The sequence below is a fragment of the Papio anubis genome, chromosome 4 (genome assembly GCF_008728515.1).
Source record: "Papio anubis isolate 15944 chromosome 4, Panubis1.0, whole genome shotgun sequence".
Taxonomy (NCBI): Eukaryota; Metazoa; Chordata; class Mammalia; order Primates; family Cercopithecidae; genus Papio; species Papio anubis.
In genome coordinates this window covers 118,339,925-118,356,115 of record NC_044979.1, presented here as the reverse complement: position 1 = coordinate 118,356,115, position 16,191 = coordinate 118,339,925, and the positions used below count along the sequence as shown (strand labels likewise).

The window sequence follows — 16,191 nt, the reverse complement described above, 5'->3', positions numbered from 1 at the left end:
AAAAATAAGACTGAACTGTTAATACACCAAGAATTCCATCTTATAGAACTAACAACCTGGATAAAATAAATGTCAGAGTAATGTCTTAGTCAAGAACTTGTACCCTGGAGCTGGTTTATATGGTTTCAAAGCAAAACCTTGCCAAATACTAGCCATGTGAATGTGGCCAAATGGCCTAATTTCTCTGGTGTCTCAGTTTTCCTGTGTCTCTGTGTCTCAATTAAACTGTGTCTAATTTCTCAGTTTGTAGAATGGGAATAAGCATCTACTTCATATGGTTGCTGTAAAATACTTAGAACAGTACCTGACATGGAATAAATACTGAAAATAAATACTGAAATACTGAAAGATAAAACTACTGTTTTCCATTATTTTATAATAATTCTTTCTGGACACCTTGTGATAAGCACCTCAGAATGGATATGCCTGTTCTATAACTTAAATATCCCCCAAATATATAGAAGAGAGAATTTTTTTCCAGAAAAGGAGCTAACTCCTTTGGGAACAGATGCAAAAGTGAGCTGACATCTTAGAAACAAGAGCAAGTAACATTACTGTCTGCAAAATCAGTTACAGTTGTATAAAGGAAATGAAGGCAGTTCCTAATTGGTTACCATTTAAATAACTTTTCTTGGTAGAACAATTCAGAAAAACAAAGTTGTAAGACAGCTGAACATCAAGACACAATTGCCCTGAATGACAGAAAGCACCGACTCTTACTACATTAATGAGAGCTTTTTTCATAAGCATGTTTCCCTCAAAAAACAAAAGCACCAGCTTAAAGCCATTGTCAAGCACCCGCCTCTTTCATCAAAAACTAACAAGGAGGAGCTGACAGAGATAAAACACCGATTAAAAATTGAGCCAACAATTAGTCACGGATGCCAATAACTGTTTAACTACAACCAGCAGGTCTCTGTGGGGTGGTCGGTTATCTTTGCTTTATTAAGACAGGAGATGGGAAAAGGGGCCAGAGTCCTTACAATGAGGTGCAGACATTCTGTTTAGTTTCACTTAAAGTTAGGAAGCATAAATAAGAACAAATGCTGAAGCATTATAAAAACAGAACAGAGAATGAATGTTCATGAATCAGTGAAGGTGAAGGCTATTAGTGTTGTCTCCTGTGAGTCCTAGAATGTTCCCTCTCCCGCAGAATCTAATTGCAAATGCATCATATAAGCCACTTATTTCTGCTTGTAGTTCAGAATCCAGAAATCTGAGGAGCACGCACCCCAGACTTTCTATAATGAGATGCAGAAAAGGTAAAAATGTGCTTAAATAACTGCAATTTTGGTGGCTCACGGTACAATGTCCTGAGCTGTCAATCAATGCTGTCCGCTCTGCTTCGCTGACCTCTACTCGCGCAGAAGAAGTGGCAGCTGTCTTTTGCTCTCTCACTGCTCCACCTGCCTCTCTCCTGTCACAGGGAGTGATGGGGGTATGGAGGTCTGCAGTTCCTGCCACTCCTTCATTCCCCTAAGGCCACCCAGAAAGGAATCCCCTGGCAGTAGGAATCTGTCCGCCCACTCATCAGGAAGTCATTCCTTCCAACAATTCCCCAGTTTCCACACGTATTTTGTGCCCACTCTTTCATAAGCCCTGAAAATACAGAGTTTGTGATATTTCTTCCTGAATACAAATTAGTCATTCAATAAATGTAAAAGGTATTTAGAGAGGAACAAAAGAGCAAAGGGGATACAAAGTTATAAATGATGTATTTATGTTTTAACTCTGACCACATGACTGCCTCACACAGATGCAGTTTAAATATATAATGTAAATAAGGCAAATTTATTTAATGTTTTCTTCAGTATAATCACATTGGAAAATCTCTTGCAGGTAAGTTTATCTGCTACTACAGTTTCTTCTCCTCACAGGGTGAGAGAGCTGCCTTGGAGCCAGAGGTGGTCACCAAGCATTCCTCAATGGGTCCCTTTATCTAGAAGACCCCAGGGAGATTTACCTCAGGGATGCACTGCCTTGGAATCCCGCGTAAGCTACAGTAATAATGGAGATGTTCCCAACCAGTCAGAAGCTCGTCCAGGGAATCCTGCTGGGGACAGTAGCCAATGAGCACACCTGCGGCGCCAGCAGAAGACAGGTCCACAGCATCCCTGCAGAGAGAAGCAGCACAGCCTGAGAACAGCAGCTTCCCAAACTGGCATCAACCCATTTTTAAAATGTGGCTCATCAATAACAAGTCCACTGCAGTTTATTCAAAACAATTAGTTCATTTCACAAGAATAAGTTCAATTCACGAGAAATGAAGGATACAAGAAGTCACCCCAAAATAGGCCTCTTTGGCATATGCATTATTTTGAGCTAAAGGCAATTGAAGACACAGAAAGACCAGAAGACACAGGAAAAGCTCTTTACCTCTCCTTAACTGCCTAAAAATTGAGTATAAATTGTCTTCTTTTGAAAAGGAAATTCACATTTACAAAGGAAATTTCCATTTGTAAAGATGTCTCCCTACCAGAAAGAGAGCTACTTTCTCAGACAACTCTGAACCAGAGAGACTCTTATCTGTGTAATGAGACAACCCTAATCCAGCATACATTTCCTCCCCTCACCTTCCCATAGCTGGCCTCCCCTGCCCGGGATCCCCAAATCCTTTTTGCTTTGTTTAACCTCATACGGTGTATAAGCCTCAATCATCTGGGAAGCTCCTTGAGTCTTATTTTTTTGTGTGAAACTCCTGTGCATACATACATAATAAAACTGGTTTTTTTTAATTAATATGTATTGCTGAATCAGATGGAAAGACTATACTGAGTTTTATAAGATTCTGCCAAACTGTCTGCCAAAGTGGTTGTACCATTTTGAATTCTCATCAGCAGCAAATGAAGGTTCCTATTGCTCCACATTGTTGTCAACATTTAGTGTTGTCGGTGTTTTGCATTTTATTCATTCTATTAGGTATGGAAATGCATTGCATTGTGGCTGTAATTTGCCATTCTCCAATGACATATGATGTCGAGCATCTTATCATGAACTTATTTGCATCTGTCTTCTTTGGTGAGACATCTGTTCACATCTTTTGCCCATGTTTTAGCTGTGTGTTTTCTTATGGTTTAATTTTAAGGATTTTGCATACAAGTTTATTATACAAAACTTTATGTATTTTGTAGACAAGTTTTTTACGAGACATGGGTCTCAAAATTTTTTTCCCAGTCTATGGATTGACCTTATAATCTCTTAACAGTGTCTTTTGCAGAGCAGAAATATACTTTAATGAAGTCAAACTTACCAACATTTTCTTTTATGGATCACGCTTTTGATATTGTATCTAAAAAGACATTGTCACATCCAAAGTCACTAGATTTTATCCTATGTTATTTTCTAGAACTTTTATAATCTGCATTTTACAATCAGGTCATAGATCCACTTGGAGTTAATTTTTGTCACAGGTATAAGTTAAGTGCCAAGATTCATTGTCTGGCATGTGGATGTCCATTTGTTCTGGCACCATTTGTTGCAAAGATGACGATTTTCCCACATGGTTGCCTTTGTTCTCTTCTCATATATTAGTTGACTGTATTGGTGTGGGGCTATCTCTTGAAGTTGCTGAGCCTTTACAGTACGTCTTAAAGTCAGGTAATGTCAGTCTTCAGACTTTGTTCTTCTTCCATACTGTGTTGCCTGTCATGGATCTTTTGTCTTTCCACATGTACTTGAAAATCAGTTTGTTAATATCCACAAAGTAACACTGGGATTTTGACTGGGGTTGTGTTAAACCTAACATTCAAGTTGGGAAGAACTAACATCTGGTTGATATTAAATCTTTCTATCCCAAAACATGGAATATCTATTTATTTGGAGCTTTTTTCCATTTTTTTCATTAGGATTTTGTAGTTTTCCTCACGTAATTTGTTAGATTTATAGCTAAGTATTCCATTTTGGGGATTGCTAATGTAAATGATATGTTTTTAAAATTTTAAATTCCAATTATTCATTGTAGATATATAGGGAAACATATGACTTTTCTATATTAACATTGTATCCTGAAACCTTGATATAAATGTTTATCAGTTCTAGGAGCATTTTTTTTTGACAATTCTTTGGGAGTTTCTACATATATAATCATGTCATCTACAAGCAATAACAGTTTTATTTATTCCTTTCCAATCTGTGTGAGTTTAAGTCCCTTTTCTGCTCTTATTGCATTATGTAGGACTGCTTGCCGGCAGATTATTGAGATAAGAATGGAGAGAGAGGACATCCTCGTCTTGTTCCCAAATTTAGGAGAAAGGTATCTAGCTTCTCATGATTTAGTACGATATTACTTGAAGGTTTATTGTCAGTGTTCTTTATCAAGTTAAGGAATTTCCTTTCTGTTCCTAGTTGGTTGAGAGTTAGTATCATGAATGAGTGTTTCTTTTGTGAAAAACTTTTTTATGCATCTGTTAATACGATCAAACTATTTTTTCCTTTTATTCTATTGATGTAATGGATTATATTAATTGATTTTCAAAAATTGAATAAACCTTGCCTATCTGGAAAAAATCCTTCTTTGTCATAGTATATAATTCTTTTCATACATTGTTAGATTCAATTTGATACTTTGTTGAGAATTTTTGCATGTATATTCATAAGAGACACTAAGCTATAGTTTTCCTTTCTTGTAATGTCCTTGTCTGGTTTCAGTATTTTGGTAATGCTGGTCTCATAAAAACAGTTAAACCATATTTGTTCTGTATCTATTTTCAAAGGACATTTTAGTAAATTGATACCATTTCTTTCTTAAATGGTAGAATTCACCAGTGAGACCACCTAAGTCTAGTGCTTTTGCTTTTATGGTCATTGGTTATTGATTCCATTTCTTTCATTGATATATACCTATTTGGACTGTCTATTTCTCATTGTATGTGTTTGGGTAAATCATGTATTTAGGGAATTGGCCCATTTGAAGTAAGTTATTCAAGATGTGGGCATAGAGTTGCTCAAAATATTTCCTTATTAATATTTTAATGTTCACGAGATTAGTAAGGATGACATCTTTGAGTTTCGATATTAGTAATTTGTATTTTCTTTTTTTATCGGTAATCTCACTAGGAGTTTATCAATTTTATTTATTTCATCTTTTAGTTCATTGATTTCAACTTTTAGTTTCATTGATTTTTCTCTATTATTTTTCTTTTTACAATTGTATTGATTTCTCCACCAATTTGTATCATTTCTTTTCTTCTGCTTACTTTCAATTTAATTTGCTCCTCTTCCTCTAGTTTAGTAAGGTATAAGCTTAGATTATCTATTTTAGTCTCTCATCTTTTCTAATAGATGCATTAAATTCCATTAATTTTCCTTTAAGCACCACTTTAGCTGTATCCCACAAACTGTGATAGGTTTAAATTTCATTTTCACTTAAGTTTAATTTTTGTAATTTCCTTTCTGATTTCTCTGACCTATGTGTTACCCAGAAATATGTTGTTTAATCTCCAAATATTTGGGGATGTCTAAAGCTATCCTTCTATTTTTTATTTCTAGTTTAATTCCATTGTGGTTTGACGGCATAGTTTGGATGATGTCTGTTCCTTTACCGTTAAGCTGCATTTGGGATTTTAGTGTGAGGTTTGAGTTTATCTGACTAGAAGTTATGTTGTGCTTACTGGTGGCTGTCTCAGTGGTGTCAGTTCTAGTGTCCTTGGGTTTATATCCAATTGTCTTTGAGTTTGCCTAGAGATTCCATCTTAGAGTCTGAGGCTTGTAGATCTTATAGTCCTTGGTTATTACACAGGAGCTCCACCGAAGTGGTGGTGAGGAGCTGGTTGAGGGGAAGAGTTGTCTATTCTCACAATCATGTCTCAGTCTTCTAGTGCCTGAGCTGGGCATTCCCCTTTTCCCAGGTCAGTTAGGATCTGGAAAAACAGCTTCCCCTTAGGGCTGGTCTTTCTAAGCCTTACAGAGAGGTCTGGGCATATTTTCATATAATTACTTTCTGCTGAAAGCACAAAGGGATTTTTTCCCTAGTCTTCACACTGAGAATCTGGTAGGGTTCCTGTAGGTAATACTCACCAGTGAGGAGCCCCCAAGGCTACTTTCAAGTTAGTCCACACTGAGCCTACATCGCTTTTTGATTATAGTTGATGTGTTCCTACTGATCTTGGCTCCATCTGGTGACTTCTGCTTCTAGGTCTCCTGATTCACAGTCCTGGGCCTCCTTCTATTATAGTATTTATAGTATTTTCAGTACCCATAGAGGATGGGTCTAGGACTCTCCTTGGACACTAAAAATCCACAGATGCTCAAGTCCTTTATATAAAATAGTGTAGTATTTGCTTATAACCTACATACGTCTTCCCAAATACTTTAAATAATTTCTTGATGACTTATAATACCCAATACATTGTAAATGCCATATAAACAGTGCTTATGCTGTGTTTTTTAGGGAATATTAACAACAGAAAAAGTCTGTACATGTTCAGTACAGACAGAATCATCCCTTTTTTCCTGAATATTTTGCAGTGCCGTTAGTTGAATCCAAGGATATGAATCCACAGGTGTAGGGGGTCCCCTGACTGTCCAGTATGGGGTAGCAGTTTGCTCTGTGACCTCAAGTCTCTGATGGCTCTAAGAAGAGTTGATAATTTTTAGCTTTTAAGGTATTTTCCTGTTGTGAAAATGAAAGTGACAACTTACAAGCTCTTTAAATATTGTACCAAAAACCACAACTCAGTACCTTTTTCAGTAGTTTTTGTTTCATTTTTTTCATGTTCCATATCTCTGCCCCACAGGAAAAGCTATACATTTTAAATGAATCTCTCCATCCTGCACATTGTCTACCATTCTCTTACTCACCGAGTCAATGGCTTCTAATGTACACCATGGAACAATTTCTCAAGTTTATCACTGGCAGCACTAATTTAATATTCTGCACTTTTAATTCTATTGTATGTGATAAATATAAGAGAAAACAGAATTTAAGATCTACTGGGTACTTAATTTCCTTTACATCAGTTTCTATTACATCCGTATTCTCCTATCTTTCAAATTCAGCTAGTACATTTGTCATGAGAGTTTCCACATTTGTGTCATAAAATTTTAACTTTTAAGTCTTCAGAGTATCAACTTTTAAAAAAGCATTCCCTTATATTTAAATAATAAGAATATCCATGTATAATTTTTAGGTACAGTCTTTCCATAGTGCTCCAATCAGTTTTTGTACCATAATTATTCCGATGTATTATTGTTTATTCATTCTTCTAAAGAGAGCAAGATTGCCAGAAAAAAATACAAAACATCCACTTAAATTTGTAATTCAGATAAACAATGAATAAATGTTAAATGTAAGTATGTACCATAAAATGTTTATATGTGTTATGTTAAAAAAAAAATGTCTACTGGAAACTCAAGTTTCAAGTGTTTACTGGATAGGGGAATATTTGTAAAGGTTAATGTATATATTATCTGTGGCTTCAAATATACCATCCATGTGCTGTATTATCCTTGTGCTTTATTATCAAAATTGACGCTAAAATGGGAGTTGTTTTCAATAGCCCATAAAACAATGGAACAGCTGGATAAAATGCAGAAAAATCTATTTAAAGACTAGGAATTAAAGATTCAAATCCCAAAAAGAAGAAAAACTCACTGAGAGGAGACACGTGTTTTGTTTGTTTTTCCTTGAAGTATTAGCCACACATATAAAATAAGGAAGAAGAAGTAATGATACTGTGGAGAAAGTGACTGTTAAAAGGCAGAGGAGCTAAGAAAAGCTGTTATTAGTCTTTGGAAGACATAAAAATTGAGATTCCGGGCTACCAGAGCAGGTAGGACTTGAGAGGCCAATACCCCAGGAGGAAGAAAGTAAGAAAAACTCTGTAACTCTAGGTGTCTCATGCTTGAGATGTTCATTAATGTATGAGCAATGCAGGTCTATAATTGAAGAGGGAAATCAAGTCACAACTCTAAGAATCTAAAAAGTAAGTAAACCTACCAAGTTTATAACAAACCTGGAATAACCAACTGGGATAACAAAAACTGTCATTAAGCAGACATTCAGGTGTCAGGACTCTGGCAAACAAACATGGCTCTCAATCAGGGCCATTGAACAGTGAAGCCTCTGGAAATGTACAAATAGACAAGCCCTTTTAAAAATTTATTTAAATGATTTTAGATGAGTTTGCTGAGATAATTTCATATGTTATAATTCCATATCAAAGCTAAAGAGAATTCTCTTTGAAGGAAAACAGAATCATCCAGAGACTCTAAATGTTTTCATTCAATCAAACTTTATCAGTTGTTATGGGTTGAATTGTGTCCCATTCAAAATAATAGTAATAATAATAATAATGTTGGAGCCCTAACTCCCTGTCCCTTGGAATATGACCTTATTTGGAGATAAAATGTCAAAGAAAAAATCAAATTTAAATGAGGCTACTATGATGGGCTCTAATCTGGTATGACTGATGTCCTTAAAAAAGGGAAAATGTGGACACAGACACATACAGAGGGAAGACTATGTAAACAAACAGAGAGAAGATGGCCATGTATAAGCCAAGGAGACAGGCCTGTATCAGAGCCCTCCCCAACAGCAGTCAGAAGGAACTAATACTGGCAACAGTTTGATCTCAGAGTTCAAGCCTCTAGAACCATGAGATAATAAGTTTTTCTGGTTTAAGCCAGTAAGTTTGTGTTTTGTTGTCATTCATGTTGTTGTTGCTTTGAGATGGAGTTTCACTCTGTAGCTGAGGCTGGAGTGCAGTGGCGCAATCATAGCTTACTGCAGCCTCTAAATTCTGGGCTCCAGCAATCCTCCCACCTCAGCCTCCCAAGTAGCTCAGACTACATACATGCACCTTACCATCAGACCTGGCTAATTAAATGTTTTTGTTGTTGTTGTTTTGTTTTGTTTCTGTTTTGTAGAGATGGGGTCTCGCTATGTTGTCCAGGCTGTTCTCAAACTCCTAGCCTCAAATGATCCTCCCACCTTAACCTCCCAGAGCACTGGGATTACAAGCATGAGCCACTGCACCCGGCCACAGGTATATTTTTACAGTAGTCCTAGCAAATAAATACACCAGGAATACCACTAAAAATAAATAAATAAATAAAAATAAATAAAAACTATGATAAAAAACAAATAAAATGAAAATAAATCCACAAGTGATATAGATATTGGAGTTATCAGACATAGACTTTAACATAGTTTAATTAATAAATGATCAAAAAAGAGGAAAAAAAGGTGAATTTTACCAGAAAACTGAAATCAATTTAAAAAATCGAATAAAAATTTTAGAACTGGAAAGTTATAATAAGCAAAATTAAGACAGTAATAGAGTACTTTAAACATAGTAATGAATAGTAATATTAATGTAATTTGATACAAAATATCCAAATCAGTAATACTAACAACATCACTTAAGATAGATATTAAAAATAAAATTTTAGTATATTATGCACCAAATTTCTGCATAGAAATGGAATAATTTAGATGGAATAGAAAAATTCCTTAAAACACAATATACCAAGAAAAGGAGGAAATAGAAAACCTAAAAATTTCTACATGTAAAAAGAAATTGAATCATTAATTAAAATTGTTTTGATAAATTTAGACCCAAAGGCATTCATTAGGGCATTCTTTGAAATATCTATGTAAAAATTACATGGATCATACACTATTCTGGAAAACAGACTGGAAACAATTTTCAAGTTACTTACTGAGCCCATTATTCCTTGACAATTAAACCTGGCAAATGTGTTACAGTAAGTGAAATTCACAAGATAATTTCGTATAAAAATCATCACAAAATTTTAGCAACTATTACCCAATTAAATCAAGTGATACATAAAAGGGGTATGAAATTTTGACCAAGTCAACTTTATCCATGAATTCAATATTTTTAAAATAAAATTTAAAAATTATTTAATGTAATATAGTATACTAAGAGTATAAAGAAAAGGTGAGAAAAAATAGTCAGTAAAATGTTAAAATTATTGCTTATAAAAACAGCTGGGCATGTAGTCCCACCTGCCAGAAGGCTGAAGAAGAAAGATTACTTGAGCCCAGATGTTTGAGACTGTGGTGAGCTATGATCATGCTACTGTACTCCAGCCTGGGTGACAGAGCAAGACCCTGTCTCTAAATATATTCTTTATAAAAATAAACAAAAGTCAAACATTGAAAAAAAAAAAAAAAAACCTTTACAAGCTAGAAAGGAAAATATACAAGAACTTTCTTAATCTGATTTTAAAATGTATGCCAAGACAATAGAAGCTATATATTTATGTTTAATAAAATATTTATTTATTTTATTTTATTTTAGACAAAGTTTCACTCCATCACCCAGGCTGGAATGCAGTGGCATGATCTTGGCTCACTGCAACCTCTGCCTCCAGGATTCAAATGATTCTCATGCCTCAGCCTCTCAAGTAGCTGGGATTACATGCGTGTGCCACCAGGTCCAGCTAATTTTTTGGTATTTTTAGTAGAGATGGGGTTTTGCCACGTTGGGCAGGCTGGTATTGAACTCCTAACCTTAAGTGATCGACCCACCTCGGCCTCCCACAGTGCTGGGACTACAGACATGAGCCACTACACCCAACCTATGTTAATCATAAAATATTTAAAGTTTTCCCCTTCATATCAAAAACAAAAGGTCCCCATTACCACCTCTTCTATTCAACATTATAACGCCAGTGCTGGTCAGTCCAATAAGGCAAGAAAAAGAGAGTTATAAAGATTGAAAGAAAATAATAATGTTGTATATATTCAGGAATGAGATCCTTATCTGTGTAGTATATACAAAAGAATCTATACCTAGACAAATCATAATCAAACTGTCAAAGACTTCAGACAAAGGGAAAATCATGATGGCAATGAGAGAAGTGACTCATAATGTACAAAGAATCTCCAGGAAGGTTAATAGTTGCTTTCTTAACAGACATCATAGAGGCCAGAACACAATAGGATGACATGCACAAAGTGTTGAGAGGTTAAAAGAAAAAAAAAAAGCTAGCCTAGAATTCTACACTAAAGAAGAAATGACTATCTTTCAGAATTTAATGAGAGATTAAGATATTTACAGCTCACCAAAACCGAGAGAGTTTGTTGACAGTATAACTGCCTCAAAATTACTAAATGAAGTCTTTAAGCTGAAATGAAAAGTACTAACAGTAACATGAATCCATATAATGAAATAAAATAAAAAGCACTGGTTAAGATTACCATATAAAGAAATATAAACGACAAGATAAATGTAATCAACCCTGATGAGCACACAATCTCTAAAAATGTAATTTGTAATAATAATAGCATAAATGGGAGAGGAGCTATATAGAAATGCAATTTTATAAACTATTGAAATTAAATTGGTATTAATCTAAATTAGAGAATTTTAACTCAAGATGTTAGTTACAATCCCCAGAAAAATCGCTAAGAAAATAACTCAAAAATATATATAGCAAAAAACACAATAAGGACTTAAAGTGGTATTTTAGAAAATACTTATTTAGCACAAAAGATAGCAGCAATAGAAGAACAGAGGAATGAAAAATATAGAGGAAATATAGAAAGCAAATAGTAAAATGGTGGAAACCAATTCTACCATCTCAGTAATTAGATTATTTAGCTCATTTACATTTAATGTAATTACCACATAATTATCAATTAATTCTACCATTTAACCAATTCACAGATTGGCAGAATGGACTTTTTTTTAATTATCCAACTATATGCTGTTTATAAAATATACACTTTAGAATCAAAGTCACAAATAGTTTGAAAATAAAAGGATGCAAAAAGATATACAATGAAACCAGTATCCAAAAGACAGCTGAGGTGACACTACTAATATATAACAGAATAGACTTGAAGAAAATATTGTTACTAAAAACAAAGAGAAACATCTTATAACAATAAAAGGGTCAATTCCTTGGGAAGACAAACTAATCATATAAACATATGAAATTAAGAACAGAGCCTCACAACACACAAAGCAAATGCTGACAGCATTATAGGGAGAAATAGACAATTCAACAATAATAACAAGTTCAATACACCATATTCAATATTTAATAGACTATGCTAGAAGATTAACAAAAATACAGGAGATTGGAACAATACAACAAGATAACTAGACCTAGCTGACTATAGAGACTTAGAACTCACCACCCAAAAACAGCAGAATAAACATTCTTCTCAAATGTATATAGAAGCAATTCTCCAGAATAGAACAAGTGTTTGGCTATTAAACAAACGAACAAAAAAGCCTTATTAGCTGGGTACAGTGGCGCAAACCTGTAATTCTAGCACTTTGGGAGACCAAGGTGGGTGGACCATTTTAGGTCAGGAGTTCAAGACCAGCCTGCCCAACATGGTGAAAAACACTCTCTACCAAAAATGCAAAAATTAGCCAGGCATGGTGGCAGATGCCTGTAATCCCAGCTACTTGGAAGGCTGAGGCAGGAGAATCACTAGAACACAAGAGGTGGAGGTTGCAGTGAGCCGAGATCATGCCACTGCACTCCAGCATAAGTGAAACAGCAACACTCTGTCAGAAAAAAAAAAAAAAAAAAAAAAAACCTCAATAAATGAAAAGAACTGGAATCATACAAAGTATGTTCTTTGACTACAATGGGCTAAAATTAAAAGTCAATACAGAAGCAATCTTTAGGAAATTCCAAATGTGTAGAAATTAAACAACATACACCTTCATAACCAATGGGTCAAAGAAGAAATCAAAAGGAAAATTAGAAAATACTTTGAGATGAATGAAAACAAAAACACAACACACCAAAACATGGTATTCAGCTGAAAAGGTGCATAAAGAGAAAGATATAGTTGTAATAGCTGTATTATTCCTTAAAAGGGTAGATGTCAGAACAATAACCTAGCCATTTACATTAAGAAATTAGAAAAACTAAAGCAAACTAAACCTAAAGAAAACAGAATGAAAAAAATAATAATGATTTGAGCAGAAATAAATAAAACAGGGAAGAAAAAATAATAAAGAAAATAATCAGAATCAAAACTTGATTCTTTAAGGTCAATGAAATCTACAAACTCAGCTATACTGACCAAAAAAAGGGAATAAGAATATTAAAATTACTAAAAGAAGAAATAAAACATTTCTACCAATCTTAAAGAAATGGAAAATTTTTTAATAGTCTAAATGTTCATATGCCAAACTCCTAAGAAATTTAGATAACATGGACAAATTCCTAGAAAGACAGAAAATACTGAAAGTGACCAAATGAGAAAAAGAAAATCTAAACAGATCCACAAGTAAAGATACTGAGTTAGTAATAATAATAATAAAAACAATAGAAACAATGCCAAAAAACCTTTTCATAAATAAAAGCCCAGTACCAAACGGTTTCACTGGTGAGTTCTACCAAATATTTAAAGATGAATTAACACTAATGCTTCTAGACTGTTTCAAAAAGTAGGAGAAAAAAACATTCCCAAGCTAATTACATAAAGTCAGTATCATCCAGATACCACAACTAAAGACATGACAGAAAGCTATATAACAGTATTTCTTACAAATAGATGTTTAAAAATCCTCAACAAAATACAAGTAAATCAAATCCAGCCCATATAAAGAGAAGTAGGCACTATGCTCAAGTGTAATTTATTTCAGGAATGCAAAGTTAGTTTAATATATAAAATTAATCATTTGTTGCATCTACCAATCATCTATATCATGTTAATAGAACAAAGTGCAAAAACCACACATCTCATTAAACTCAGAAAAAGAATTTGACAAAACTCAATACCCTTTTATGAAAAAACAGTAAAAGAATTTGAGATAAAAGGAAATTATTGTATGAACCTATTTATATGGAATTTCCAGGATACTCAAATCCATAGAGATAGAAAGTAGATTAATGATTGACAATGGGGGGAAGCAATGGGGAATGACTGCTAATTGGTATAGGGTTTCTTTACAAAGTAATGAAAATGTTCTAGAGTTAGTAGAAATCATTATATGGCTTTATGAATATGGTAAAAAATCACTGAATTGTTACATTTAAAAAACTGTAAGTTTGATGGTATGGGAATTATATCTCAGTTAACCAAAACACTACCAGTATTTACAAAAGCAAAACACGCACATGCTCTATGGGGGCAATTTCATTCATATGTGTATCAGGAATTGTTCATAACAAATATCTGTCATTATTAATAACAAAACTATTGCAACATGTGATAATATGGATGCATTTTACAAATATGATTTTACAGAAAAAAAATCACTCATGTAAAAATATAAACTGTATGATCCCATTTATATAAAATTCACAAACAAGTAAAACTAACCTATGGTAATAAAAGCCAGAACAGTGTTTATCTTTGGTTTAGATAGGGTCATGAAGGGAGTTTCTTGGGGGTCTGCCAAAGGTCTCTCTCCTGATGATAGTTACACGTATGCTAATATTATAAAAGTTCATCAACCCATATATTTATGATTTATGAGTATTATATATCTCAATGCTTAAGTTGATATTTTTAAAACTGTTGGTAATCTCCACACATTAATTAATAAATCACCTAGCACAAATGTTCATGTTTAAAAAGTCTTTATATAAGTTCTGCTAGAATGTGTTTGAATGGTCTTCTAACTACTACTGCCCAATCTCAATGAGCTCTTTAACAATTTAAAGACATATAATATATATTTTAAATGTTCTAAAACATATAAAGATATGGAATGCATATTCAAATATTCTTTGCATTGTCCAATTACCCCAGCACCCTTCCAGCCTCTGTGCTGCCCAAGGCCCGTACTTGTTTTTTCTACTCAGTATCTTTCAACTTCAAAACAGGAAACACAGCACTCTGAGAACACAGGGATTCAACAATGGAAAAGGTCTTTCTGCCTTCAAAGCAAGCCATCATCCAGTTCAATGATAGCTGCCTAATTTTTAATCACTTAGGTTAATTTTTAAACTAAGGGCATGACTTCATAATGAAAACAAATGAAGAACCTTTTCTTCCACTTTCAGAGCAGGGTATCTTCTGCGTGCTGTACAATTAAAACGGTTGCATTTGCTTTGCAGTTAGTGGAAATCACCTCGCTCAACTTTTGCACACAGCATATCTATTAAGGCTTTAGATTTTATTGAGCAGTGATGTCTATCACTATAAGTAGTTTGGTAGAATGTTTGCAGAGAGGATCCAGAGTGTGCTAAACCACAGTAGAGGTCAGTACTCAAATAGCATTTTAAAGACATGTTAAGTCAAACTGTACTGTGATTTCCCATGCTCTATTTTATTAGCTTAAATACCTGCTGCTCTGTGAATAGCTAAATTTCTTTATGTGAATTTTTGGGGAAAATAAGGATCTACGAAGACTAACCTCACAACTAAGTTTAAGTGAACAGGACCCATTTTCCATGGTGTCTTCTTATAATCCAGATGGAAAGCACTGAGTGGGTACAGCCTAATAAAGATTTGCATACAAAAGGAGGTCATATGCTAATAAAGCTTTTCAGCAAGGCAAGAGTTTATTATCTAAACCAGAGCTCATTCTGACTGACCTAAAAGAAATGAGCTCATCTATATAAATCTTCTAATCTATCTCTGTGAGATGCTAACCAACACCTCCTTAATCAAAATCACTGTCAATCATATTGATATTATTAGAAAACTCTCACATCCATTTTACAGTTTCCATGCACTTGCATTTCAGTTATCTCAACCTAGCAGTGAAAGTCATAACTGTATGCTTTACACTTCAGCACCACTTAGAAAGGCAAGACATTTTTTAGTCCTGGGTCGGACACAAAAGTGAGCTTCAAGTGGCTTTTATCATGATGCATGCTGACTAGCTGTTTCTCCCCCTTTATTTAATGACATAACAGGTCAAGAAATTTTGGAAATTAAATAAAATGTTTGGAACACTCTGAGGAGTCTTTGCCAGATCAAGAACCTTCTCACTGCAGGCATTTAATTTCCTTTATATTATCAGCAGTCTGTAAACTGTGAAAGTAGGTCAATGAGAGTCAAGAAAGAACAGCTCAATGGTCATGATTTGATTTGCATTCCAGATAGTATTTTAAATTCATTTGCTTCCAAACTGCTGGATTTTCTACTGCCACTGTCCATACTTTATTGCAAGGTTAACCCCCAATTTACCACCTGCCCTTTCATCAAGTGACTGGATCCTGAATATCTGAATTGTTTCTGTGTGTTAACAGGAACGTCACAGGCTCCTGTCTGCTGGTCTTGTTGGATCTTGAACATGG

At 34.3% G+C, this 16,191-nt stretch overlaps 1 protein-coding gene across 2 annotated transcripts in view; it reads right to left on the bottom strand.

The window, feature by feature from the left end:
- ABCA13 (ATP binding cassette subfamily A member 13) overlaps positions 1-16,191 on the bottom strand; it is a 492,370-nt gene that overhangs the window by 68,387 nt on the left and 407,792 nt on the right. For both annotated transcript variants that reach the window (XM_017956721.3, XM_031665413.1), the window contains one exon: positions 1,964-2,114. In XM_017956721.3, the coding sequence (XP_017812210.3) occupies positions 1,964-2,114 (151 nt within the window). The remainder of the gene's footprint in view (positions 1-1,963; positions 2,115-16,191) is intronic.